Source organism: Anabrus simplex, chromosome 1 (assembly GCF_040414725.1).
Source record: "Anabrus simplex isolate iqAnaSimp1 chromosome 1, ASM4041472v1, whole genome shotgun sequence".
Taxonomy (NCBI): Eukaryota; Metazoa; Arthropoda; class Insecta; order Orthoptera; family Tettigoniidae; genus Anabrus; species Anabrus simplex.
This window is the reverse complement of record NC_090265.1, coordinates 904,365,014-904,391,015: the sequence shown is the minus strand read 5'-3', so window position 1 is coordinate 904,391,015 and position 26,002 is coordinate 904,365,014. Positions and strand designations below refer to the sequence as shown.

The 26,002-nt window shown below is 39.3% G+C and overlaps 1 protein-coding gene across 4 annotated transcripts in view; it reads right to left on the bottom strand.

Moving 5' to 3' along the window:
* Positions 1 to 26,002, bottom strand: part of LOC136857735 (serine/threonine-protein kinase STK11) — a 150,022-nt gene that overhangs the window by 90,519 nt on the left and 33,501 nt on the right. For all 4 annotated transcript variants that reach the window (XM_067136620.2, XM_067136622.2, XM_067136621.2 and 1 more), the window contains exons 5-6: positions 22,419 to 22,604; positions 11,667 to 11,839 (exon numbers count right to left, since the gene is read on the bottom strand). In XM_067136620.2, the coding sequence (XP_066992721.1) occupies positions 11,667 to 11,839; positions 22,419 to 22,604 (359 nt within the window). The remainder of the gene's footprint in view (positions 1 to 11,666; positions 11,840 to 22,418; positions 22,605 to 26,002) is intronic.

The window sequence follows — 26,002 nt, the reverse complement described above, 5'->3', positions numbered from 1 at the left end:
TATCAAAGAAGTGTTGTCGCGCCGATGTAAGGTTGATCTGCCGGTCAAGTTGTCTAAGGTATCCTTTGCTAGGCCCCAGATGACATTTCTCGGACATTTTGTTTCATCGAGTGGTGTCTCTGTCGACCAGTCCCTAACTCAGGCCATTCATGAGTTCAGCCCTCCCACGGACATTAAAGGTGTTGCTCGCTTTATTGGGATGATTAATTTTTTTGCAAATTTATCCCTAATTTCGCTAATCGTGCTGCCCCTCTTAACTCGCTTCGTCACAAGGGGGTTAAGTTCGAGTAGGGATCCTCTAAGCAAGCCGCCTTTGAAGACTTGAAGTTAGCGATATCCAACGCTCCGGTGTTGGCTATGCTGGATTTCACGAAAACCTTCATCATTCAAACTGACGCCACTTCATCCGCTGTTGCGGCTGTCCTATTTCAGGGCTCTGATTTGGGTAGACGTCCCATCGCACATGCTTCCAGAGCACTTTCCGCTCTGGAGGCAAAGTATTCAGTCTATGAACTCGAGGGTTAGGCAGTTATGTTCACTTTCGAGAAATTCCGCATGTACTTGGAGAACGTTAGATATGAGCTTGAGACGGACAATCAAGCATTTAGCTGGGTTTTAAGGAAGCCTGGAAGAACCGGTCGTCTAGCGCGGTGGGTTATCAGGATTTCTGCTTTCCACTTCGATGTTCGCCATATCCGTGGGTTGGAAAATGTAGTTGCCGATTCCCTAAGCCGAATGTTTTCGGGCCAGGATACTCACCTTAGTAATTCTTCAGAATCTCAACCTACCCTTTCATTACCCCTCTCTGGGGAGATTTTGTCTGATACCACTTTATTATTTCATGATACTGGTAAAATTCATAGAGAAGATCCTGTATTAGGGCCTATAATTCAAGATCTAACTAATGGCCAGATTATTCCCCCTTATGCCTTTACTTCAAATGTGTTTAGAAAATTTTCTTTTAATCTTTTGATTTCCCATGTAAACCACTTCCCCATATTATCCTCAGCCTTCATATGCTGAAAGGGTAAATCGTAATCTTCGCTCTGCCCTTATCGCCTTTCATCATCATGGCGTTTTGAGATGGGACACCTCACTCCCTTGGCTCGCATTTGCTTTCAACTCAGCTGCTCACGAAGCTCATAAATTTTCTCCAATTTCTCTTATGTTTTAGTTTGTTCCAAATTCCCCTGTCTAATTTATGGAATACTAATGAGCTGCTACTTGAAAACATTGACCCCCCCTAACATTAGGACTATTTGGAATAAAGCTAAACACACCCTTAAGGTCTCATATGAACAGAGGGATGTGTGTTCTCCTAGGATGATAATATAGTAAATGAGGTTGAATAAAGGTGCAGTAAAGCTATTGCAGTGAGCTCGTATTCTGTAAGAAGGAAGTCAGTTCCTGGATGAAACTATCTTTCAGACCAACTTTGTTTTACGGGAGCGAAAGCTGGGTGGACTCAGGATATCTTATTTGTAAGTCAGAAATAACAGACATGACAGTAGTGAGAATGACTGATGGTACAAACAGGTGGGAACAATGGCAGAAAGGCACTTGGAACGAGATAAAGTCTAAGTTAGGAATGCACTCAATGGATGAAGCTGTACGCATAACCGGCTTCAGTGGTGGGGTTATGTGAGGCGAATGGAGGAGGATAGGTTACCTAGGAGAATAATGGACTCTGTTACAGGGGGTAAGAGGAGTAGAGGGAGACCAAGGTGACGATGGTTAGACTCAGTTTCACAAGATTTAAAGATAAGAGGTGGTTCATGCGTTCATGAACATACGATTCGTTGGTAATTTTCGCTATTTTCGGTACCTCTCCTATTTGTCTGAATTTATGTTATATATTGTTCTTACCTTAATTGTTTTGGTCTGGCTACTTTTCGTTAATTTATTAGAAGTTCCCTTCGACGTGCAATCATGTCACAGGTCATTCGAACACTGCTTGCATATTTTCTTTCTTTTCTGCCTTACATCATTCTTTCTTGGTTGCTGATTGGCTGCATCGCCTTGACATGACTGTTTGCGTCACCGGCAACTTTCTTTTTGATTGGTACCGAGAATGTAGTTTTCTGCGCTTTTCTATTTTTTCATTGGTCATTTCTGTTATTTGCCTGTAGTCTTTGTTATATTAATTAATTGGAAATTTTTAAAATATTCTTTCTGGACTCCCTTTCCCTCACTATTTTGTATTTTTTTGTTAAGATTTTCATGTACAGGTTTGTAATTATTTCTGTTAGTTTTACAGCACTATATTACCTCCTATCTGGAACCTTCTACAACGCTATTTAAGGTCTACCTGGATCACGTCTACAGGAATGCTGCCTTCACTCTCCGGGTCTTGCCGGAATCGCCGCTACTACTCTACGGCAGCTCCTATGCTGCACTTTCATTTTGGCAACATACTTGTCCGCACGCATTTGGAATAGTGACTTCTCGTCAACATGTACTTCACTACATTCTGCTCGAGGTCAATCACCTTGCCCTTCGCTCATGTGTTGAGCACTACAGTATGACTCGTTAATCAGCATAGCTACACTCGATGTGGCCTTTGTATTTTTTACTTCAGACATGAAATGAATGCCAGCCTAAGCTTTGGTTTTCTTCGTAGCGAGATATGCGCTAATCGACTGAAATTTTATTGACTATTTTAACCAGTCGTGTCTAATACTTGGCATGGACACATTTTATTTATTTCTCGGCTGGTTCGTCTATGAAGGTTATTAATTGCAGCTTACTACTGGATAATGAAGCTGCTGGACAAAGGTCCTTTACAATTTCCTGTGAACTTTTTACTCCCCGGCGGAGAAGTAAGTGCTGTAAGATCCAAGTTAAGAATTTCTGATCCAAATTGTAACCTTACTTTTGTTACCGAAATTTTGTACGTTCAACTTTGTTATTTATGATAATTTTAATATTTATCTAATTATTCATGTTATTTAACTTTAATTATCGGTCTGTTTTTGACCAGCTTTCAGATTAATGTGATCACTCAGATATTCTGAATTTCTCAGGTGTCGTAAGACAACAGTCTTACTTATATTAGCATTTTTATACGCACAGCCGGTGGCTACTTTTTGCTCAGGCCATGCGCTTAATATAACATTCAACCATTAATCATTGTTAAAGTCCCTCTAGTTTTTATTGTTATCTTTACATTATTAATACAATAAATATTGTAACTGCTGATCCACTTTTCTTATTTCCCGAGAAACTTGGAAACCCCCTCCGGCCTTTCCTTGTTTTCTTCAATAGGTATAGAACTAAATGAGGCCACAGCACTAGTTGCAAATAGAGAATTGTGGCAAAGTTTAGTAAATTCACAGAGGCTTGCAGACTGAACGCTGAAACGCATAACAGTCTATAATGATGTATGTATGTACGTATGTATGGAATTATGTATGTAGAACTAACTCCGAAGAACGTGATGATTTTCAGAAAGTAGCAAAGTTTCTTGTTAAATTTCTTGTTTTGTTACAATTTGCTTTTAGTCACACCGACACAGATAGGTTTCATGGCGATGATGGAATAGGAAAGAGTTAGGAGCAGGAAGGAAGTGGCCGTGGCCTTAATTAAGGTACAAATTAAGGTACAGCCCCAGCATTTTCCTGGTGTGAAAATGAGAAACAACAGAAAGCCATCTTCAGGGCTGCTGACAGGGGGGTTCCAACCGACTACCTCACAGCTTCACGCCCCTAACCACACAGCCAACTCGCCAAGTACAGTGGGATTTGAACCCATTATCCCCTGAATGTAAGCTGACGGCTACGTACCCCAAACCACGTGGCCCCTCGCTTGATAATTGAATTTCTTAACTATCTTCATACTTTAAGCATGCCACCTCACAAGTTAGACATAAAAGTTGGATGCATCACAATATTCCTCTTCAGAGTCTAAATACTTAACACTGGTTTTTGCAACAAAATGAGACTGACTGAGGTAAAATTAGGCAAAAAGTTGTTCATGCAACAATTCTGATGGGCTTAGCTTCACAAAAAATGTGCTTTATTCCAAGAATAGCTATGGAAATTCTCACGTACAACTTGTTCTTACATGGAGACAATTTCTTCTAAATTTAGCCTTCTCTGTCACAAACAAAACATGCTACAGGAATAAAATTTACATTGTGTTGGAATAGGTCTCTCCGTTCCATACAACTGTAAGTAGCTTTCTCAAATGTTCGCAAATCAATAGACGTAAAAGTAAAACACATTTACAACTACACTCAAAATGGTTCATAAGGAAAATTCATAACACCTGTTATGATTCTAACAACTGACATATATGTAATATGAAAAGCCTAACCTTTATTCAAAAGATACACTAACATGTTTAGTCAATTTTCCAATTACATTTTACATACTAATTTTGACTGATAAAGACAGGCTGTCATACTAATATTTTACATTTTACTTGCCCACTTTTACTTGTATGGTTAGCAATTTAGTCCCAATCTTTCCTACATCCACTTAAAATGTTTTCCAGAAAATTTGGTCGAGTCCTCAGTCCAAAGGCTGGTTGGATCCTCAACAGATAGACCATCAGCTGTCATAGATAGCCTATGCATCACTGAAGAGGCATACTAGGAAAATAAGGCATTAGGTAGTTTCCTGTGGCTTTCATTGCTGAACAAGAAGGTGCAGTTATATATCAATCTGCCAAGCCCACAGAAATACATACAGTAATTGACCCAATTAGCAATATTTTCACACCATTCAATACAGGGACTGGCTATATGAGGAATGGCTTTCCTAGCATTCCTCATACGACAGGCACTTTTATATAGCCTGACTAACACAAGTGCACTATATTTCACTAGAGATGGATCTAGGCAAGCTCGGAAAATTATCACGTCAAGTTGAAAATTCTTCTCCAAGTTTCCCACGTTCACGTTCCTTCACCAAATTTAGGAATCTTTGAATAAAATAATCTAGAGATAAATATGAAACACTTTTTCTCTATAAAATTAATACAACTTCTCTCTATGCTTAACAAACTTTTCCTGAAGTGGAAATTTCTTTAGAATATTGCTACAAACATGCACAACTTTCTAACGTTTTAATAATCACACTCATTTCTCTGAAGTATTTTTCAACTTTATTTATGTCGCACCAACACAGATAGGTCTTAAGGTGACGATGGGATAGGAAATGCCTCGGAGTGGGAAGGAATTGGCTATAGCCTTAATTAAGGTACAGCCCCAGGAATAGCTATTCTTGGAATAAAGCACATTTTTTTGTGAAGCTAAGCCCATCAGAATTGTTGCATGAACAACTTTTTGCCTAATTTTACCTCAGTCAGTCTCATTTTGTTGCAAAAACCAGTGTTAAGTATTTAGACTCTGAAGAGGAATATTGTGATGCACAACTTGACAATGGGAAACCACAGAAAACCATCTTCAGGGCTGCCGACAGTGGGGCTCGAACCCACTATCTCCTGGATGCAAGCTCACAGCTGCGCTACCCTAACCACACAGCCAACTCACCCGGTTTCTCTGAAGTATACCTCAGCCTATGTTCCAATTATGAAGTTCCCATCAAGTTTCAGACATTTCATCTTGAATTCAACACTACAGACAGAAGTAGAATTATCCCAAACAGAAAATGGCTTAAGAAATCTGACGATTATGTCGGTAAGAAGACCAATTAGTTTCCTTCTGAGAAACTGCACAGCTCGCATATCTTGCTGTGGAAATAAATTCAGAGATAAACAGGATGTATACTCTGATGAAAATAACAGTACAGCCTAATTTTGTGCATGGATCCTATAAGAAAGTCTTCACAGATTCATACTACTTACATTGCTTGCCAATAAAATTGAAACACTAAGACGTGAGCTATCACAACCAGATAAACTGGACAGAATACCCATCAAAAACAGGTGAAATGATTACTCTTGCCGTATGGTATGGCGTACAAAACATTGGGAAATGAGTACTTTGTGGCCTCACGATGGGCAGCAAAAAAGGCAGCTACACAATGCAACAATAAGCCCAAAATTCATCTGTTGTGACTGCGGGTGACCTGTGGCAGGTCAGCCAATTGTCTAACCAAGGGCCACACGTTTTCGATGGGTGAGAGATTTGATGAACATTCAAGCCAAGAAAGCAATGTGATATGGCAGCCATCCAGGAACTGCCAGATGATGTGTGCCATATGCAGTCACACACTGTCCTGCTGGTAGAGGGCCTCAGTTGGGTCCTGAAAACTGGGGACTACAACAGGATCCAATGACCTCCACAATGTGACAATTGCTGGTCAGTGTACCAGTAATCTAAACGAATTGCGAACGAGACCAGAATCCAATGGCACATTATATAACATATGATAGTATATAATGCAGGACAGAGCCAACACAGATATGACCATTGTGGTCCTGCAAGCAAAAGATTCATCAGAGAAGATGATGACGTGATAGTCGTCCCACCTAGTCTCATGATCCGTGCACCATTGCAAAGACAGGTGCCTGTGGTGAGCAATCAGTGGCAGCTGCAGTAACGTGCGCCTGGAAAAGATGCCCCGCTACTGCAGACGATGACAAACCGTGCATGGGGACACAGACTGAAGTGCTATACATCCCTAAAATCCAACGAGAGGGCATCTGATGCGACTGTATGATCCGTATTTGACACGTGCATCAGATTTCTGTCCTTGCATTCACAGGTGTGATGGAGCTGTTGGCTTCATGCATGTTACTGAGCCTCTTCTTCCTTGATCCCACTGCTCCCATATCTGCTTCACTGTGGTTGTCCTAATGAGAGAACCAATTTTCTAGTAGGATAATCCAGAATCCTGATAAGCCACGATTATCCCGTGATCGAAGCAAATATGGTGGTTGTGCTCTTTGACATGGCATCCCAACTCCATCTATGCATACAAAAGGCAGGAAAACATATCACTACCTCTACGCAGCTCTACGCTCTCCACTTATACACCAATTATCAGTATCACTGGCTAATGAGGTGCGCCACTTGGCTAACAACTAATCACATCTGTGCGCTGTGCATTCTCCCAATATGGTATCCATCAGGTACAAACTTTGTGGTTATGCAATTTTAATGCCAGCAGTAAAAAGTCTCATCCCTCTGTAGAGGTAGAGGTCCACAACACAATAGAAGTATTAAAGTTTGCACAAGAAATCTGCACTGTTGGCTAAAAAATATTTTCTTAAATGTATTTTACAATTAGAGTAGAAGTCTGTTTTAGCGAGAATTCATAACGGCGAAAAATTTACTCGCTATAACGGATTGTCATTATATCCTATTTTTGCTTAAAAGTCGGGAAAAACCCACACACATTACTTTACAATCAGTATGTGACAGCAACCCATTTGTTCAAAACTTGTGTTTTTGCGGATATCCATACTACAGCTTACTCTGAAGTTATTTTTCTAATTCGGAGATAACGTGAACGCAGATGTTCAATTTCATTCTGAAGAATTGGAGCCGCATCACTCCAATGGCTTCTGTGGCAAATGTTTCAGTTTTCTTATTCAGTCACCTAACCTAACTTAACCTCATATGTATCATGAAAACATATTTCAAGCACCAGCAGAGTAATGACAACCTTTTCGCTATAAATTACTCTGGAACAGCCTTTCTGAAATGTAACCAGACGTGAAAAAATACAGTGAAACCTTGCAGTACGCGTTTCTCATTAAGACAATTTCTTGCTTAGTGCCGATTCACGTCGTATTAATCTATTTAAAAATACCTCATTTATCGCGTCACAAAATTTCATTATTACTGCTCAGTATGATCATATTTTTTCCAGCCCTGAAATTGTTCTTTGTCATCCCTTGTGAAAGGACTGATTTCCCACACAGATTAGAGCCCTGGTGATAGGAGGAAGATCAGAGAAAGTTATGCAAAAATGGGAAATGATCGTGAATTCCGGAAATTTAGAGAGTAGATTATAGCTTCGGGAAGCAAGCCATTAGCCTCAGGAAACTTCAGTTTTGCTCTCCAGTTTTCACTGATATTGCATTCCATTCAGATATTAGAAATGTATTCTGTGTTGACAGATGCAGTGAAGGGTACCATATATTTGTTGCATAATATACTACGTAAGGATTACAAACATGACACGATTAGAGTGGTGCATATTTGTTTTGTGGTAGCCCCGTTAAAGATACCGTACTGAAAAAAATCGTGAAATAGTTTATTAATAAAGGCAAATCCAGGAAGTGGACAGGCATCCGCAACTTTCAATGGTAGCGCGTATGCTGAAACTCGCACCTTTGAATTTCGACTAGAGTTGATCGAAGTGGTCGCATTCAAGATGACGGTCAAAGTTATTTCTCTCGCACATGACCAATTTTAACCTCCAAATAATTCATGGTCGTAGAGTGTGATCTGCAGTAATGTGCTAATAATTTTACGGAGTTCCACTCCAATATTTTTTATAGTTGTTGTCAGGTATTTTACACACCTTTTAATACACTGTTTTTATTTAATAAGCCCCAGTAGAAAAGGTTTTCAAATTTGTTCTCTTGTCTTTTTCACACCTTTCAATACTCTCACCCTATCTTTAGAAACAGTAGATAGCCTATATCTTACACTGTACCCGTACATACACAACGTAAAATGCACTCATGTCGGTAAAAAACATATCAAGTGTTTAAATATTCATGCTGGATAGTTTTTATTTGTGTATTCAAAGTATATTTTCTCGCTTAACACATTATCTTTTCTTATCACCTGCAGAAACACCTAACGAGGTTTTACTGAATAAACTAACCTCCGCTGTATCGTGAGGTGTATCATATTCTTGTTTAATTTCAGTACATTGTTTTAAAATTAAGTGATCACGTACTTCAGCCTTTATTTCTGACGAAGTAATTACTGCATCGGCCACATTATTTACGCATTTACAATGAAAACATGTTCTCTTTCATTTCGAATTGTACTTATAGAACACCAGTCGACAAATATTACTAATCGACTCAGATATCGCCTTCGAGTTCAAATGTCGACGAGAGAACTTGCTAGTGCACATAGCAAAAAATCTATACCGAAGATGATCGATCACATTCAATATAATCACTGGAGTGCATAAATATTGATAATGGAAAAAATTATGCACGCTTAATCGCTCGTAATAACGGATGCATCAGTGATAGGATTCTCGATGTAACCAAAGGATAATACACCATTTAATATAGGAATTTTTGAGGGACAGAATAAGGGTGGCCTTATAACAGAGTTCTCGCTATATGCCATACTCGCTATAGCGGACTTCTGCTGTACATTCATTATAATTTAATGTTTTTTCATTTTCGTACTGATTATAATATATGTCCAGCTCCTTGGCTGAACGAGTCAGCAATGTTGCCTTCAGATCATCCCTCCAATAAAGCGGGAGTTGCGAAGAGCATCTGATCATAATACAGTTTCAAGACCACTTATGTGGCAACACAGTTTGCACCTGTAACCCTATCAGGGAGTGGCAAAAGCGATGGAAGATGTCGACTTATTGTATTTTATAAATTAATTTTGGATTCATTTCATTCATATTATTTGAAAACATTTAAATGTTACTTTTTTTTTGGCTGGCAGTGTATTTCCTGACTCAAGAAGAGAAAGCCAATGACCGCTAACGCCAAAATTTTGTGAGACTTCATGCCATACTCTCAAAGCATTTTGTTGATTAGAACTTTTCTTCATATAGCAAAATATCTGAACTAAAAATGTTTACTGGCAACTGCTTTTTTGCACATTATGTGTGTAACCTGACATGGGCTACCCAGAACATTAATAGATAAATACATCTCTTTCACAAATTTGGCAACCATTTTTACATCACCTATCACTATACAGTCATAAGAAAAACACAAGCAGTTTATCAGAGGGATACCCAGAAAAGATAATTCTTCATTAAAATGGAGAAAAAGTCCTTCCAAGTTATGTTAATACTCTCTAACAATGATAAAAGAGTGGGTATTTGACCTTGCGTATGTTTAAAACAAAACAATACCACTAGCATATAACTGTTTACTGAACTTGTACCAGTACTACCATCAGTAGACAAGGAAAATGCTGTTCCTTGCCAAAATTCAACTGTTCCTTTCTTTGTATAACATTCAATGTACTGAACTAGAGCTTAAGTTCTTGTTTTCTTGACATGGCATAACCCCAAAAGCCTGTTTCATGTCTACAGATTTTAGATAAAATTACATGTCAAGAACATCAATGACTATTGAGTGAAGATCTGAAAGTTCTAGTATTTTACAGGGCTAACAAGGTTATACAAAAATATCCTTCCTGTTTATGCAAATGGAAGGGATAAAGATTGGGCAATGAAAGAATGGCCTATGAGAAAAAGTTTAACACCAGAAGAAAAAAATTGTCATTAGTGCAAGTCTAGTTGATCATAAAATACAGTCTCCTTTGCATATAAAAGTTGGGATCATGAAACAATTCATGGAAGCCCTAGACAGAGTAGTTTGTACTTCAAGCAATTAAGCCACAAATTCCCAGTTTTGTCTAACGATAAGATAAAAGACGGAGTGATCAATGGACCTCAGATTAGACAGCTAACGGAGGACACCGTATTCTTGGACACTATGAACAATAAAGAACATCAGGTATAATATACTTTCAAAGATGTAAGTTTCTTGGAAATGTAAAATATGTGCAGTATGAAGAAACTGTGAGGAAATATGTTAAGAAGATTGCAATTACTTGGCTGCAATATGAGTTCACAATTTCACTTTTTGTACTCTCACCTTCACTACATTTCTGATAATTTGGTACCTCTGAGTCATGAACAGGGTGAAAGATTTCATCAAATTAAAGAGATAAAGAGAAGATACCTGGGACGATGGAACTTAGCGATGCTGGCAGACTATTGTTGGTACTTGAAAAAAGTCCTCCTTCCAGACACAGAAAAAATTATCATCTTCAGCAACTGATCTTTCAGAAGGTATGCAGTTAGGTTTATATAGTAGAAAATGTTCTGAATTTTGTAATTTTTTGTATTTTGTATTATTTTGTATTTTTAACACTCTTTATTACACTATAAAAGCCTCTGTGGCTCAGGCAGCAGTGCGCCAGCCTCTCACCGCTGGGTTCCATGGTTCAAATCTCGGTCACTCCATGTGAAATTTGTGCTGGACAAAGCAGAGGCGGGACAGGTTTTTCTCCGGGTACTCCGGTTTTCCTTGTCATATTTCATTCCAGCAACACACTCCAATATCATTTCATCTGTCATTCATAAATCATTGCCCCAGAGGAGTGCGACAGGCTTCGGCAGCCGGCACAATTCCTATCCTTGCCGCTAGATGGGGGCTTCATTTATTCCATTCCTGACCCGGTCTAATGACTGGAAACAGACTGTGGATTTTCATTTCATTACACTACAAATCAATACTTTTGTGATACGCAAGAACACCTTACATAATAGAGAAAAACTTGAGTTCGTCATTCAATTTAGCATGTCAAAATTCACATTTGAAACAGCAGTGAAAAATATAATTCAGTCAGTGCATTTCTTGCTGTCTCACAATTATTGTCCAAGAAGTCAATTTATTTACTTTCAGATATATCCTGAAAGTCCATCCAAAACAAAAATCTGTGAATGTGCCCTATAGTACACTAGACAATTTTTCTAATCAATAAAATACATAGTGTAAGAAACAATATATGTAAAGTAACATACCATTTAGCTGGTGTTCTGTGATATACTGCGTGTGATTATCCGTGTTGGCAGGATCTTCTCCATAATGGAACTCCATGAGATATGGTAACACTGTCATAGAGTGGAACTCATCCCCACGCAGTGGAGGAACAGGAACAAAATCCAACGTTTGCGCTGGCTTGCGAGTGAACCAACTGAAAACATATGGAAATATACATCTAGAGGTAGATATAGGCAAGCTCTATCTTCGCATTACATTTTTATTAACGTGCACAAAGTATGAACAGTAACTCTCTTGTTGAAAATCAACACTTAGTAGTAGTAGTAGTAGTAGTAGTAGTAGTAGCAGCAGCAGCAGCAACAGCAGCAGTAGTTAGCTGCAGTCGCTTAAATGTGGCCAGTATCCAGTATTCTGGAGATAGTGGGTTTGAACCCCACTGTCGGCAGCCCTGAAGATGGTTGTCCGTGGTTTCCCATTTTTCACTCCAGGCCGTACCTTAATTAAGGGCATGGCTGCTTTCACGGTTGACAATGAGAAAAACATGCATATCATGCTCAACAAATTAACATCCATCTTAAAAGATTTCCAACTTAACATTAATGTAAGTAAAACTAATGTTATGGTTGTAAGCAAATCTAAAATGAAACCAGAGGCACATCTCAGAATTGAAAATATTTTAATAAAACAGGTTCACAAGTTCTGCTACTTAGGATCAGTTATTACCGATGACAACAGATGCACTGTGAAAATAACAAGAATAATTTCCCTGTGAAAGAAAGCCTTTGAGGAGAAGAAGCAGCTCTTAATTAATAAATCCTTAGATAATGAACAAAAGAAATTGTTTATCAAAACATTCATTTGGAGTGTGCTGCTATATGGCTGTGAAGGATGGACTCTCTTGGAGGAGGACGTGAAACGACTAGAGGCAGTGGAAATGTGGCTGTGGAGGAAGATGACAAGAACTAGCTGGATTGAGAAGAAAACTAATGAAGCAGTGCTTAGAGAAATAAACACCCAGAGACATTTAATAACAATGATAAAAAGGAGAAAAGCATCAGTTTTTGGTCACATTCTCCGGCATAATGACTCCATAAAGAACTTGTTCGAAGGCAAGGTGATGGGAAAGAAAGGCAGAGGGAAACCACAGAAGAAGATCATTGAAGAGGTAGTTGAGATGATGGGATGCCAAGGTTATGGAGAGATGAAAAGGATCGCAGAGAGAAGAGATCAATGGTTGGAGCGACAAGGCAAAGCCTTTAGATAATGATGATGGCTGCTTCCTTCCCACTCCCGGCCCTTTTCTGTCCCATTGTCGCCTGTCGCCATACGACCTGTCTGTGTCAATACAACGTTAAAAAAAAAGTAGTCGTAGAAGTAGTAGTAGTAGTAACGACCATAAAAATCGAATGGCCTACTGTGTGCAGGTATTTTAATTTGATGCCATTTAGACTGCCTGCACATCGATTTTGATGCTGGCAACCAGGAATGAGTGAGCTGGAAAATTTATAATGTCCAATAACAGACCATTTATATTGGTATTCTAAATTTACTCATTTGGGACAAATATATCACTTTCCCTATGGGAATCAACATCTATATCATTGTTTTTTACTCTACTAGAGGGAATAATAAACAGAATCTATGTTGGGCAATCTATACCAGAGTTTTAATTAATTTTGTAGAAAAACCCCAAATGTCTCACCAGAGATCTTTTATATACCAACACCGTATGGAATATCGAATAGACCTTTTTCTGCACCTCAAAAATCTGAATGCCTCTAGTGGCTCTGAAACTGCAATTCTGGGATCCAGAATCTGGAACTCTTTAAACACTGATCCACAGAAGGAGCTCCCAGTGATGGAATACTACAATAGCAATACCCGTTATCACCAATCTTTCCAATACATTAAAGCAGCCTTCTTACATAACCACAAATATCTAAAAATTATGCAATTATTGGATGTGTGTAAAAACATGTATCTTATGAAGTTTGAAGTAGTATAAATACACTACAATAATTTTAGGCCTCAGTTATAGGGTATGAAGAATTTGAAATTGGGTACCACACACGTATCTGGAGTAGCAAACAAGAGAAATCAAATGGAATATCTACCCCTGGGATTACTATCATGGGTTTATGAACTGAAGGGTTCCATTAGAGATAGTCATAAGCGTGGTAACCATCCTCTCTGAAAAATTAAGTGGAAAAGAAATTTAAAATAAAACAAAAATATTTATTCAAGAAAGGAACTTCAAAATAGAACAAAAATGATTGTACTGAGCTGGAAAGGTCACATGTGAATCAAAAGGGAACTTAAGTTTCTTAAGGAACAGAACACTTGAAATTTACATACTCTTGATTAAGCCACTCGTACATAAAGCAGTAGTTGCGCCGTCGGCTAGTATACGTTCAAGTGTCTTGAAGGTCCCGTCTTAGGCCAGAGAGATAGGCGCACACTCTAAGAACATAGGCCACGGTGAAGTTAGCATCACAAGAACACACGGGGGTGTGGTCTTCCCTCTTTAGGAGATACAAGTGCTTAGAACTTTTGTGACCTATCCTCAGCCTACACAAAACTACGGCCTCTCTCCGTGAAGGCTGTAAAGAGGACCGCCACACAGTAGTTGTTTTAATTGCTTTCAGCTTGTTGGGAGTTTGGATAGCTAACCACTCCAATTCTCAGGATGCCAAGATGGTTCAACGTAGCTGAGAACAAATATCCCTAGCAGGTAGTCACAGGTCAAAGTGGTAAAAGTGCAGCTTCATCAGCATGTTCATTTCCCGTAATCCCAAAGTGGCTTGGAAGCCATGTGAAAGAGATTCTGATGCCAACATCACACAAAATGGCTAAAAGGTCATGAATCTGCTGCACCAATGGGTGTTGCAGGAAACAGTTATCAGTCTGCAGAGAACTTAACGAGTCAAAAAGAAAGTTATTTCTTTCAACACCCAGTGCAAACTGCAGAGCTTCTAAGATGGCGAAAAGCTCCATGGTATACATGCTACAGACACTAGGCAGCGAGATCTTTGTGCCGGTATTAATGGAGAAGAAAGAACATCCCATATTTTCTCCGATCTCAAAACCATCTGTGAAGACCTGTCTTGTGGCGGATAGTGGTGAATGAAGTCCTGGAAATCCCTCCGATGATCTAAGGCATCTGTGTTCACCCTGAAGCCACAGAGTATATCTAGCCATATATCCGGTCACAGAACTAAACAAGGAGGCACCTCGCTAGAAGTCCATTCAAGACAACCACCGATAGCCACATTAAAGTATGATAAGAGCAATCAATTCAAAACTCAACCGACCGTGTGACATTTGGCTGGTTTTGGTATCTCTGGTAATCATCATCATCATCAGTTTTCCACTCCAGTTGCCCGGGTGTGGTTTACGAGCACTCTCCACTTCTGTCTGTCCATGTACCACTCTTCTCTCAAGACGACATCCCAGCTGACTCCTCTTGTTCCTATGTCCTCTTTCACTTGGTCCAGCCATCTCTTCCTAGGTCTTCCTACTGGTTGTTTTCCAGCCACGGCAGTGTGTAGCCATTGTTTTGCTGTCCTTCCATCGTCCAATCGTTTGACATGACCAAACCATTTCAAACGGGCCCTTGTCACTTTTTCATTCAGGGATGGGTACACACCAGCTTCCTCCCTTATTCTATCATTCCTTACCCTGTCCCTTTTTGTCTTCTGTACCATAGTATGTAGGAACTTCATTTCTGCGGCTTGTAGTTTGCTAACCACTTGTTGGGTTGTTGTGCAGGTTTCTAGGCCATATGTTAGTATGGGGGTGAAGTATGATTGGAATAGAATCTGCTTTGATCTTAAGGGAACTTGTTCGTTCCAGAGGAGGTTCCGAACTTGATGGTAAAACTGAGCTGATTTTTGAATGTGGTTGTTAATCTCATGCTGTATTCTGTTATCACTTGAAATGATGCACCCAAGATATTTATATTGGTCTACTGTTTCCAGCTGTGTAACTTCCAGCATTATTTTTCCTTTCTTCTTCTGCCTGTTGACAGACATAGTAACAGTTTTTGATTTATTTATTGTTAATCCGTGTGCTTTCAAATATTCATTTCAGGTGTTCAGCCTCTCTTGGACTTCCTTCTCTGTATTTCCCCAGATTACCACATCATCTGCAAATGCAAATGCATTGATGTCCATATTGTTCTTCTGCTTAATTTCTTTCATGACTTCATCCATCACAGTGATAAAAAGTAAGGGTGAAAGGGTACTGCCTTGTTGCACTCCTTTAGTGGTTTGGAACCAATCAGAATTACTGTTTCCTATCTGTATGCAACTGCAGCAGTCTTCGTAAAGCATTTTAACTTTCTGGATAAGACCTTTGGGTACATTTTTCTTTCTTAAGCATTCCCATATAGTCTTCCTTGGAACACTATCAAATGCTTTTTCGAGATCCAAAAACACTAGTGTTAAGTCTTTGCCCTTCTCCCAATGCTTTTCTAATAGTATTCTAAGTGCAAATATGAGATCGGTAGTTGATCGGTGTTCTCTGAATCCATATTGTTCTTCCTGTAGTTGTGGTTCTATTATTTTCCTTAGCCTTTTTTCAAGTATTTTCTCAAATATTTTCAAACCATGAGACAATAAAGTGATCCCCCTACAATTGCTACATTTCTTCCGGCTTCCTTTTTTCCAATCATCTGGGACTTTCCTATCCTTCCATATTGCATTAATTACTCTATGAAGCCACTGTATTCCTATTGCACCAGTTGCTTTGATCATATCTGCACTGACTTCATCAAATCCTGTTGATCTTTCTTTGGGCATACTATTAAGGGCAGTCTCTACTTCCTTCCATGTTGGCGGGCTCTCTTGGTCAGGCTCATCATTGCAGCTTAAACTGACCTGCATGGTTACATCATTGGAGTCTTTCCCAGTACAGTTGTATAAATTATCAAAATAGGATTTCATGATCTTTCTTATTTCTGTCTCTTCCCTGACTATGTTACCATCTGGTTCCTCTATTGCTGTTATGTATTCATTGTTTCTTCTTATACAACATAAAAAATGAATATGATAAAATATTGATGTATTCCCCTCAGGGCATTAACAGTAATATCAGACAGGTAAACATTAACAGCAAAATTTAATTATTTTAGTGTTAATATCCTGAACAAAACATAACAGAGTATTTTGAACTTCTAATGTTCTAATGCTTGTTCATAAGCACATAGCACCGGAGCTTACCACTCTGTTGTTGTGGAATGCCCTATGGATTTGTGAAGTCATGCGAAATAGAGTGCTCGCTTGTGATTCCACACAAATCCAGACACTGCTCGTGCACGACACTATGTGATAGCCAAGCAAATATTTAAACTCCGATGTAATTGATGCAATTATGCTGACAGTAATGAAGATTTATGATCTCAATTATCAGTTTTACAGTATTTAAGCCTACATTTTAATTTGGGGCACCCAACGGCTCAAATATGTATCAATATTATGTAATTAGCACGTATCTACGTTATGTTAGCTGGGCGGTGCACTCATTAAAAAGGTCCTAGGGAGAAGACTGTGTATTGATAGCTTGAATATAGCGGCATATCATGAATTTTGGCAGGGTACGTGAGGGGTAACTGCTGCCTCCTTACTTTTAGAGGTGGAACTCCCGCTTCGGCGAATAGGCTGGGAATGGAGCTAATATGGAAAGCTCCCATTGCTAGTCTAACTCCACTATGGTGAATACTGTCTAAAACGTTCAGCATAGAACTTGGTGCTAAACCATAAGCCGCACTACCATAGTCTATTCGGGAGAGGACTGTTGCTGAGTAGAAAAGTAGCAGCACCCTACTGTCAGCCCCCACAAGGTGCCACTGAAAAAGTTTAAGAGTGTTAAGTCTCTTCATGCAGGCAACCTCCAGCTGACTGATGTGGGGCTGCCACGTTAATCTCTTACCAAAATAGAGACCCAAGAACCTGCAGGTGTCTACCAGAGGTAAGACACTGTTTCGCAAGCAGATCTCTGGTTCAAAAATTACATACTGACATCGACAAAAGTGTACAACTGAAGTTTTTGCCACTGAAAATCGAAAACCATATTGCAGGGCGCATCTGTCAACTTGGTTAACAGCTCTAAGCAAATGCCATCTCTCCGGAGCTGTAACATAAAGCTAAATCATTTGCATACAGTGATGGAACAACTACAGGCCCAGCAGCGGCAACTATGACATTGATAGTGAATGCAAACAGTATGACATTCGGTACAGATCACTGTGGCACTCCATTTTCTTGAATGCAATACTGAAAAAATGCATTCCCTACATGGTCTCAAAATAGCCGGATGTACATAAAGTTCTCAATAAATGTGGGCAAATTTCCCCAAAATTCCCAGCAAAAAGCAGAGCGACTAGATGTTCCTTCCAGAGAAAAGCCTCCTGAACGACGTTCTCCAGTCTGATCAGATGGTTGTTGGCAGACTGACGAGAGCGAAAACGACATTGGTAGTTAGTAAAGAGATCTCTCTCTTCCAATGCCCACATATGTCGTTGGTTGACCGTCCTTTCAAATAACTTACACAGGCCATTCGTAAGGCATATTGACCTATAACTATCCAGAAGTTTTGTATCTTAACCTGGCTTGGGAATCAGGATTGCAAATACCTCACGTCACTGAGATGGAAACACTCCCTCACTTTATATTCTCTTGAATTTGGTGAGGATATCACTGAGACATTGGTCACTCAAATGCTTGAGCGTTTGTGGATTTTGTCCAGTGTCGCTACACAGCATGAGTGCACGCTGCAATTCCCACTCCGTGAATGGCATGTTATAGGAATGCGAAGCACTAAACGCGAAGGAGAGATGGTGTGCCCCTGTTTCGCGCTTAATAGGTAGAAATGCAAGGTAGTATCTCCCAGAGCTGGATATATCTGCGAAATGTGACACGATGTGATCTGCAATGACTGAAGGAATCACAACTACATCTCCATTAATGGAGATTCTGAGGACTGGAGGCAAGTTCTGCACTCCGACAATATGGCAGAAGTTTGGCCACACTTGAGATGATGGAGTATGTGCCATCATGGAAGACACATACCTTTCCCACGAAGCTTTCTTACTTTCTCGAATAAAAAAACCAGGCTTTAGTGCGCAGACGCTTAAATGTAATATGATTGACCATTTCAGGATTCCGATGATAATGTTTAAAAGCCCGTTGACGATCACGTATGGCTGCTGCAATTTCGTCGGTCCACCATGGGACCTGTTTCCAGCAAAGAATGAGGAATGAGCGAAATCCCATCACTCTACCTTTTCCTTTGTCTGTCCAGTGGTCTCTTCCTGTAGGGAACAAAGTCCATCACCTTCAGAGGCCACTATTCGAGTAACATTTGCTAACCACACAAGGCATTTACTCCTCACGCAGGTTATAATATTTGGATCTTACACATTTGATCCAGCTCAGGACTGTACTGCATCCATCACTCTGCAGATGCTGCATCCTTTATCATTCAGAAGATCTGCAAAACTTTCCTTTTAACCTTTTCACTGCCAAGTTATGATGACCAGACAAACCCTCTGGGCCGGAGTTTTTTTAATTTTTTAGAAAGAAGCACTTTTACAGATAAATTTTTACTGATACTATTAATGATGATGATGGTGCTTGTTGTTTAAAGGGACCTAACAACCAAGCCATCGGCCCCTAATGGCTTGAAGTGAAACAAAATGTAAGGACAATTAAAAATCCATAATCTTCCACTGATCAGAATTCAAAACATGAGGACGAAGAATGAATGGATGGATATGAAGTTAAAACAATCAGTGGATTCAACCTGCAATGCCCCACATTCCCAGAAACTAGCGTTAAACAATAGTATTACTGACCAAGGAACTGCTTCTAAAGCACAATACTGAATCGATGATGCTTGTAGTCTAAATGGGTCCAAAATCGAGGTAATTGGCCCCTCATAATGGTACGTATCACTTGGAAAGTAGAACCCTGGTACTGTCATGTTGCAGTACTAATCAAAAGTAGCGTAGACTCACGGTATTCCACACATTATGGTACTACTCGCAGGTAATGTAAAGCGCACATGTAACACACACCTATGGTGTTTCGCACATTGTATCGCTATTCACAGGCAACGCAAACCTATGGTGTTCATCATATAAGTGGACTGACCATAGGGACTCGCACTATCCCGTGGTGTTACTCACATAGTGGGTACTAATCATAGGCAAGGCACAACCATGGTGTTGCTCATATAGTGGTATGAATTACAGGTGCTGTAAAATGCATCCTGAGCACACACTGTCACTACTAATCACAAACCTATTGTGTACCTAACATAATGGTATTACGCAGAAGTAAAAGCGACCTATGGTATTCCCTGCGTGGTGGTACTAATTACAAGTAGTATCATGGTTCTAATTTGACCATCCCTTGGCCACCCCTTTTAGTCGCCTCTTACGACAGGCAGGGATACCGTGGGTGTATTCATCTGCATCTCGCACCCACAGGGGGTTGTGTATTTGGTCCGTGAGAGGTATTTTATTTCCGTAAGTCCACCGGCAAGCCAGTTAGGAACCCCCTATCCACCACCTGGGACACGCCACGTGGGAGTATCACCTCTCCCCCTGCTATGCCAGCGTAGCAGGGTCCTGGATTATTAATGGAATACATGTCGTCCCTTTAGCCCCGCAGCCCAATAAGGGGTCGGGGATGAAGTGAGATCATATTTTACAGCATATTTTTACAGCCGGATGCCCTTCCTGATGCAAACCTCAGTTGAGAAGATAATGAATATGAAATGAATGATGGTGAATGAATTTCAAAGCATGACACTATATCCCGTTCATATAATGAGATAGGTGAAGTACACACTGCACCAAAATGTCTATATATGGGTTTGGCGGACGAGGCACAGCGTTCAATAATGTATATATATATGGATTTGGCGTTGAATGGGTTAAAAATGAGGAGAATGTTATGATCCCGTTCCTGGACCTCCCAGGTCTTGCACCCAAACAACACAACAAGCAGCAGTAACACCTCCCATTGTTTGAGTTGCCTTGACAGAACATGCGACTTAAAAAGTTGAGGCCAAAGTAACCACAATTCGTAGTTTGGATCTTCCCCCTTTCCTACATTTTTCATGATGCCTGCACCACAAAAATTATTCACACACACTTTTGAAATACGCCCCTCCAAAAAAAAAAAAAAAAAAAAAAAAACTGACAGCATGTGGAGTTGTATTCCTGCAACAGTTTCTCTCCAACTCAGCAGAATGTACTCAGTCTTTGCTTTGTTTATGAAGAGCCCGAATTTACTAGTAACAGTCTCCATGATCTTGCACATACACATCCTCATTTGTTCTATTCTGTATTTGAATAGCAGGACTACATCATCAAGTGCGTAATAATCTCCACTCCAAACTGGATTCCATCAAAATCCTCTTACACTTCTGAGTAATAATTTTCACTAACATGATGTTAAAAAGTGCTGGAGACAAGATTATCTCCTTGCCTCAGCCCTGCAGCTATGTGGAAGCTCTTCACAAGTGCCAAATGACAAACTTATAGCCACAGTAAGGTTGAAGAATGCACTCAAACAATAGAGAACAATTCACAATACATTATAAGTACTCCTCCTCATCATCATCATCATCTGGCATCAGCTACCATGAGCAAGCATTTTGATTCGACACCATCTAGGCTGCAACTCCACCAGTCTCTGGTCCCAAGTCCGGAATGTGAAAGGATGAGGGTTTGCTGGTTTTGCACCCATCTGTTAAACTGCTAATGCAGCAGTAGATAACCCAACCCCTAACAGAGCCAATGGCTTAGGGTAGATGAGCTTCCTTAGATGGTCTCTGCAATGGAAGAAATTATACTGGAATCCACCATGCAGTGTCTGTTCTCGATGTCACGGGTGGCTGCAAACGTATCTGTTCTCCATGTTAGGGGTAGCCTATATTTCATTCATACCTGTCTGGATGCATTAAGGTGCACAAGACTTGCTTCCTCCTGGCCAGCAACCAGTTGGAAGGACATGTTGCTTCCAAGAGTTACAAAGATATTAGGTAGACTGATCATAAAGACTAAGACACATGCATAAAAGAGGATAATGAATGGAAAAAGAGAAATGTACTTAATTTTGCAGCATGGAATGTTCAAGGCATTGCCTATAAATATTATCAATTGGATATTCTTCTTCTTCTTATTCTTCTTCTTCTTCTTCTTCTTCTTCTTCTTCTTCTTCTTCTTCTTCTTCTTCTTCTTCTTCTTCTTCTTCTTCTTCTTCTTCTTCTTCTTCTATGAGCACATAGGATCACTTTAGTCAGTCCATCGTTCAGGTCTCTTTGAAGGGATTGTTCGGGCAAAGAAAAATATATTCACTGCAGAATTTCAGAAAGAAACAAAAACTCCAAGGATCAGGAGAAACTGTCAATTGTTTACAGTTTTACAGTGGAACCAAATTCAACATAGAGCAAAATGAGTTATGCTCATAGTTCATAATAATATTTAAGCTCCTCAATAAATAATTATGTTTTCTGGAATGAAAGAATTATACACTTACAACTTAAACTTTCTCAAGTATATCTTGCAACCGTTGGAGTCTATGCTCCAACAAAGGGGCATGAGGAAGAAAATGATAATGAACAACTGTAACATGATAAATGGTGATATCATATACAAAAAAAAAAAAGTACTACACCACGAAATAAAATCACATTTTCATATCAACCTGGAAATAACACATTAAAAAGATAATTTTCTAAATTAAGTTAACTTAACTACTTACGCATGATGCCGAATTTGTTGCAGGGTGAACCTCTTGTCGGGATCCTTCTGAAGCATATTTTCCAACAATTCACGTAGCGGATTCTCAATTTCACTTGGTATGGTAAATTCACCCTTCCCTATATTCTCAAACAACCTGTAGATGTTATCTCCTTCAAAGGGGTATCGACCAGTAGTTATATTGTACCTAAAATCAAACCAATAGATATATTAATGAATGTAACTCTTGTACAACAGGTTTGGGAGCAATGAAACAGAAAGGACAGCTTTCCAGCCTTAAAGGTAAATGTGATCTTTGGCTCAAAGATAGTTACATGTACTGTAAAATTATAGGTAAATTTAGCATACACATGGACAACACAAGTGAAAAGAATTTATTTAAAAACTGCAATCACTGAAAGTTAAATCAGAGAGTGTAATTCTTACTAAGAATCAAAATCTAACAGAAAGGTACACAGATATGAGGCAGCTTCTTCTTCTTCTTTCGAGATCACATTGGATAACTTTGATCAACTCTTTGGTTTGTCGATTTCTTGATAGGAACTGTCCGAGCCTTGCAATCCTCCCAGTACTACTTCATACGTGTTGATATTCTTGCCCTTTATTGTGTAGAGAATATTCTAGTTGGGATGTTCTTCTGTGTGAGTGTAAAGTGGGAAGTCATATTTTTAAGTGTTGTGTTTACTTTTTTCTTATCCATAGTGTCATCCGGTGTAAGGCTAATTTTTTCAAATCCTCCCTAATTTCTTTTATCCATCTGCATCCAGTTGTAGTATTTTTTGAAGCAATATTGTACAGCACTAGCTGTTTCAGAAGTCGCAAATCTGGCTTTCTCAGGATGTGGCCAAAGTACCCTAGTCTTTTCTTGCGCATGGTATCAGTAATGGGTTCTAATTTCTGATATACAACGTTGTTAGGTACTATTCGCCATTGCCCACCTTTTTGATAGCTTTTACCAAATACAGTAGAGACAATACGCGACACTCACCGATTTAGCCTTGTTAAAATGGGAGACAGTTCAACGGTGGCTCTCCCAGTGACTTGACCTGAAAAGTAGCGCTAAATTCAAATATCAATGGAAATGCATACACGAAAATGGACAAATAAATTACGTCTAGAAAGAAAAGTGTTACTGATATATTAACTTCGAAGTTACTAAAGCAATTCTGGACAAATGAATGAAGAATTATTATTTATTATTCAAAGACTCAAATTAGACATATTAACAAGATGTGAAATGGACTGCTGTGAAATGGCTTGATCTTTCATTTATGCATTACTTTTTTTGCTTTAGCATTCCTGCCTGAACTTTTACGGTTAGATTTGTCTTTTTTCTCATTTAAGAAACATTTTATCATCACATTAAGATACTTGTCAATAAAAATATCGGCACATTCCTTACACACATGATGCAATGAATTAACATTTAAAAGCTGGACAATTTTCCTCTTAATATGAAGCCTACTAACAGAAAGAAAATCTATAAAATTAGCCTCAAAAACATTCAAAACTTCCCTATAAACAATACTTGCTATTATATTAGGGTAAAGCAAATTTGCATCATCATATTGCTTCAACAAAATGTGTACATTTCTTAAGTCACCCATATTTTGTTCAGTGCTTGACAACGTATTACGGCGTTCCAAATGGGGTAACTTGGAACACAACCAGCCACACTCATATGCATATGTATTTTCCTGAATTAAATCAAACCCACAGATCACACATACAACAACACATCGGTATTGAAGTTTAACTGCTGCGCTATACAATAAAATATGCTTATTATATTTTAAGCCAGTTAAAATATGGGTCGAGCAGGTCAGAAGATTATGAAGTACTATAAAAATCTCTTTGTCACTGGAAGAATACCTGTATATATACAAACACAATATTACTTACATTTTCTTGTCACGAGTGTAACGGAAGAAAGACCGCACATTCTTCTATACTTCATAGTTACTGCATCCAAACACAGTACATACCTTTCCCCTCATGTTGAGAGGAGATATCAAGGAATGACACACGCTACTATTTAATTTTGTCAACTCACTGAAAACGCATAAATAACACCAAAAACTTCACACACAAATACACGTGCTCTTATGACAGAATCAGTAGTTCACAGGTCAATCCGCTAGAGAGACCTCTAATAGCTGTCCCTCGATATCTCGCTGAGTGCCGCGTATTGCCTCTACTGTATTTGCTTTTACAGCTACAAGTTCTTCCAATTCGTCTTTTGATCTTCTTTAATCAGTCAGTTTTGGATTGTTCATTTAGATGGAATGAAAACTTACATAAAATTCAATTTAGGACAAGTATAGAAGAAATTACTTTCAAAACTTGTAGGCTATCGGGTTAGTAGCTCCCAATGTTTCACCGTAAACTGCACCCAGCTTTCTTAAGGGGTCCATTCTCTCTGCAGGTAAATAGTGGACTGAAGCTGTGCACCCCCAATATGTGAGATGGTGGGCGTACTAATATCTGCTTTTTTACATTTTTAGTGGGAACTAAAATGGCAATGATGAATGATTTGACCTTCTCCTTTGTAGTTCATTTCATATTCCAGAAAGAGGCTGGAATTCTATTAAAATATCAGGTAAAAAAAATTCCCCTCCACATTTCAAACAAAATTTTCAGTTTGGACACATTATATTATTTATCAACTGTCACATCTCCAGAGAGGTCCGGCCCACTTTACAGCTGAATCGTCCAGAGCTGAAAAGCTTTACGTCAAAACTGCACATCTTTTGAACGTTCAGTATCCTGAACTACAGAACCAAGAGACTTCACATGGCATAAAAAAGACTTAAGTCAGACTTCTCTTTAGGCCAGAAACCATTGCTATGTGTAGTGCAACTGGAGGAGGAATGCATAAGTCAATTGCTCCCTTTCAGCGATGTATTCCTTACTTAATTTTGACTGATCTCTGCAACAATGCCATGTGTTACATTATTTTGTAGCACTTCCTGGTTGCCCATCGTAGTTTAGACCTACACTGCTTATAGAAAGTGTATGTTACTTATGCAGTATGCCTCCTAAAAGGAAAAGACAAGAAAATCTTCACAAGAAAAACATCATAAACGATGCTATCAGAAAAGGTTTACCTTGTACAAACTACACGTACAGTGGGAGAAACATCAATGAGAAGAAAACAGGTGAAGATTTCAAGTTAGTAAAGACAGCATTAAGGCGGCCATACACGAGCGGGATTTCCTCAAGGTTCGGCCTGAACAGTCCAATCCTTGAGGAATTCCCCAACGTGTGTGGCGGCTTCCTTGAGGAGGCACTGGGTGCGAGAGATCCAAAAATCGCGAACAAAATTCCTTTTCCGCCTTGAGGCCAAGCAGACCGGATTTTCCCAGTCTCTAGCAGCGTGTATGTGTTGACGGCAGTAAGCCTTGAGGATTTGTGAAGCGAAGTGATTGTCGGGAGCGTCCTATATCGTCATGTCTCGAGAACTTTTAACAGAATTTATACAAATATACCAGAATGAACTTTGCTTGTGACAAGTGAGTTCAAAAAATTACCATGATGAAAACTATTTACAACACCACGTGAACAACCAACCACCACCAGTCAACA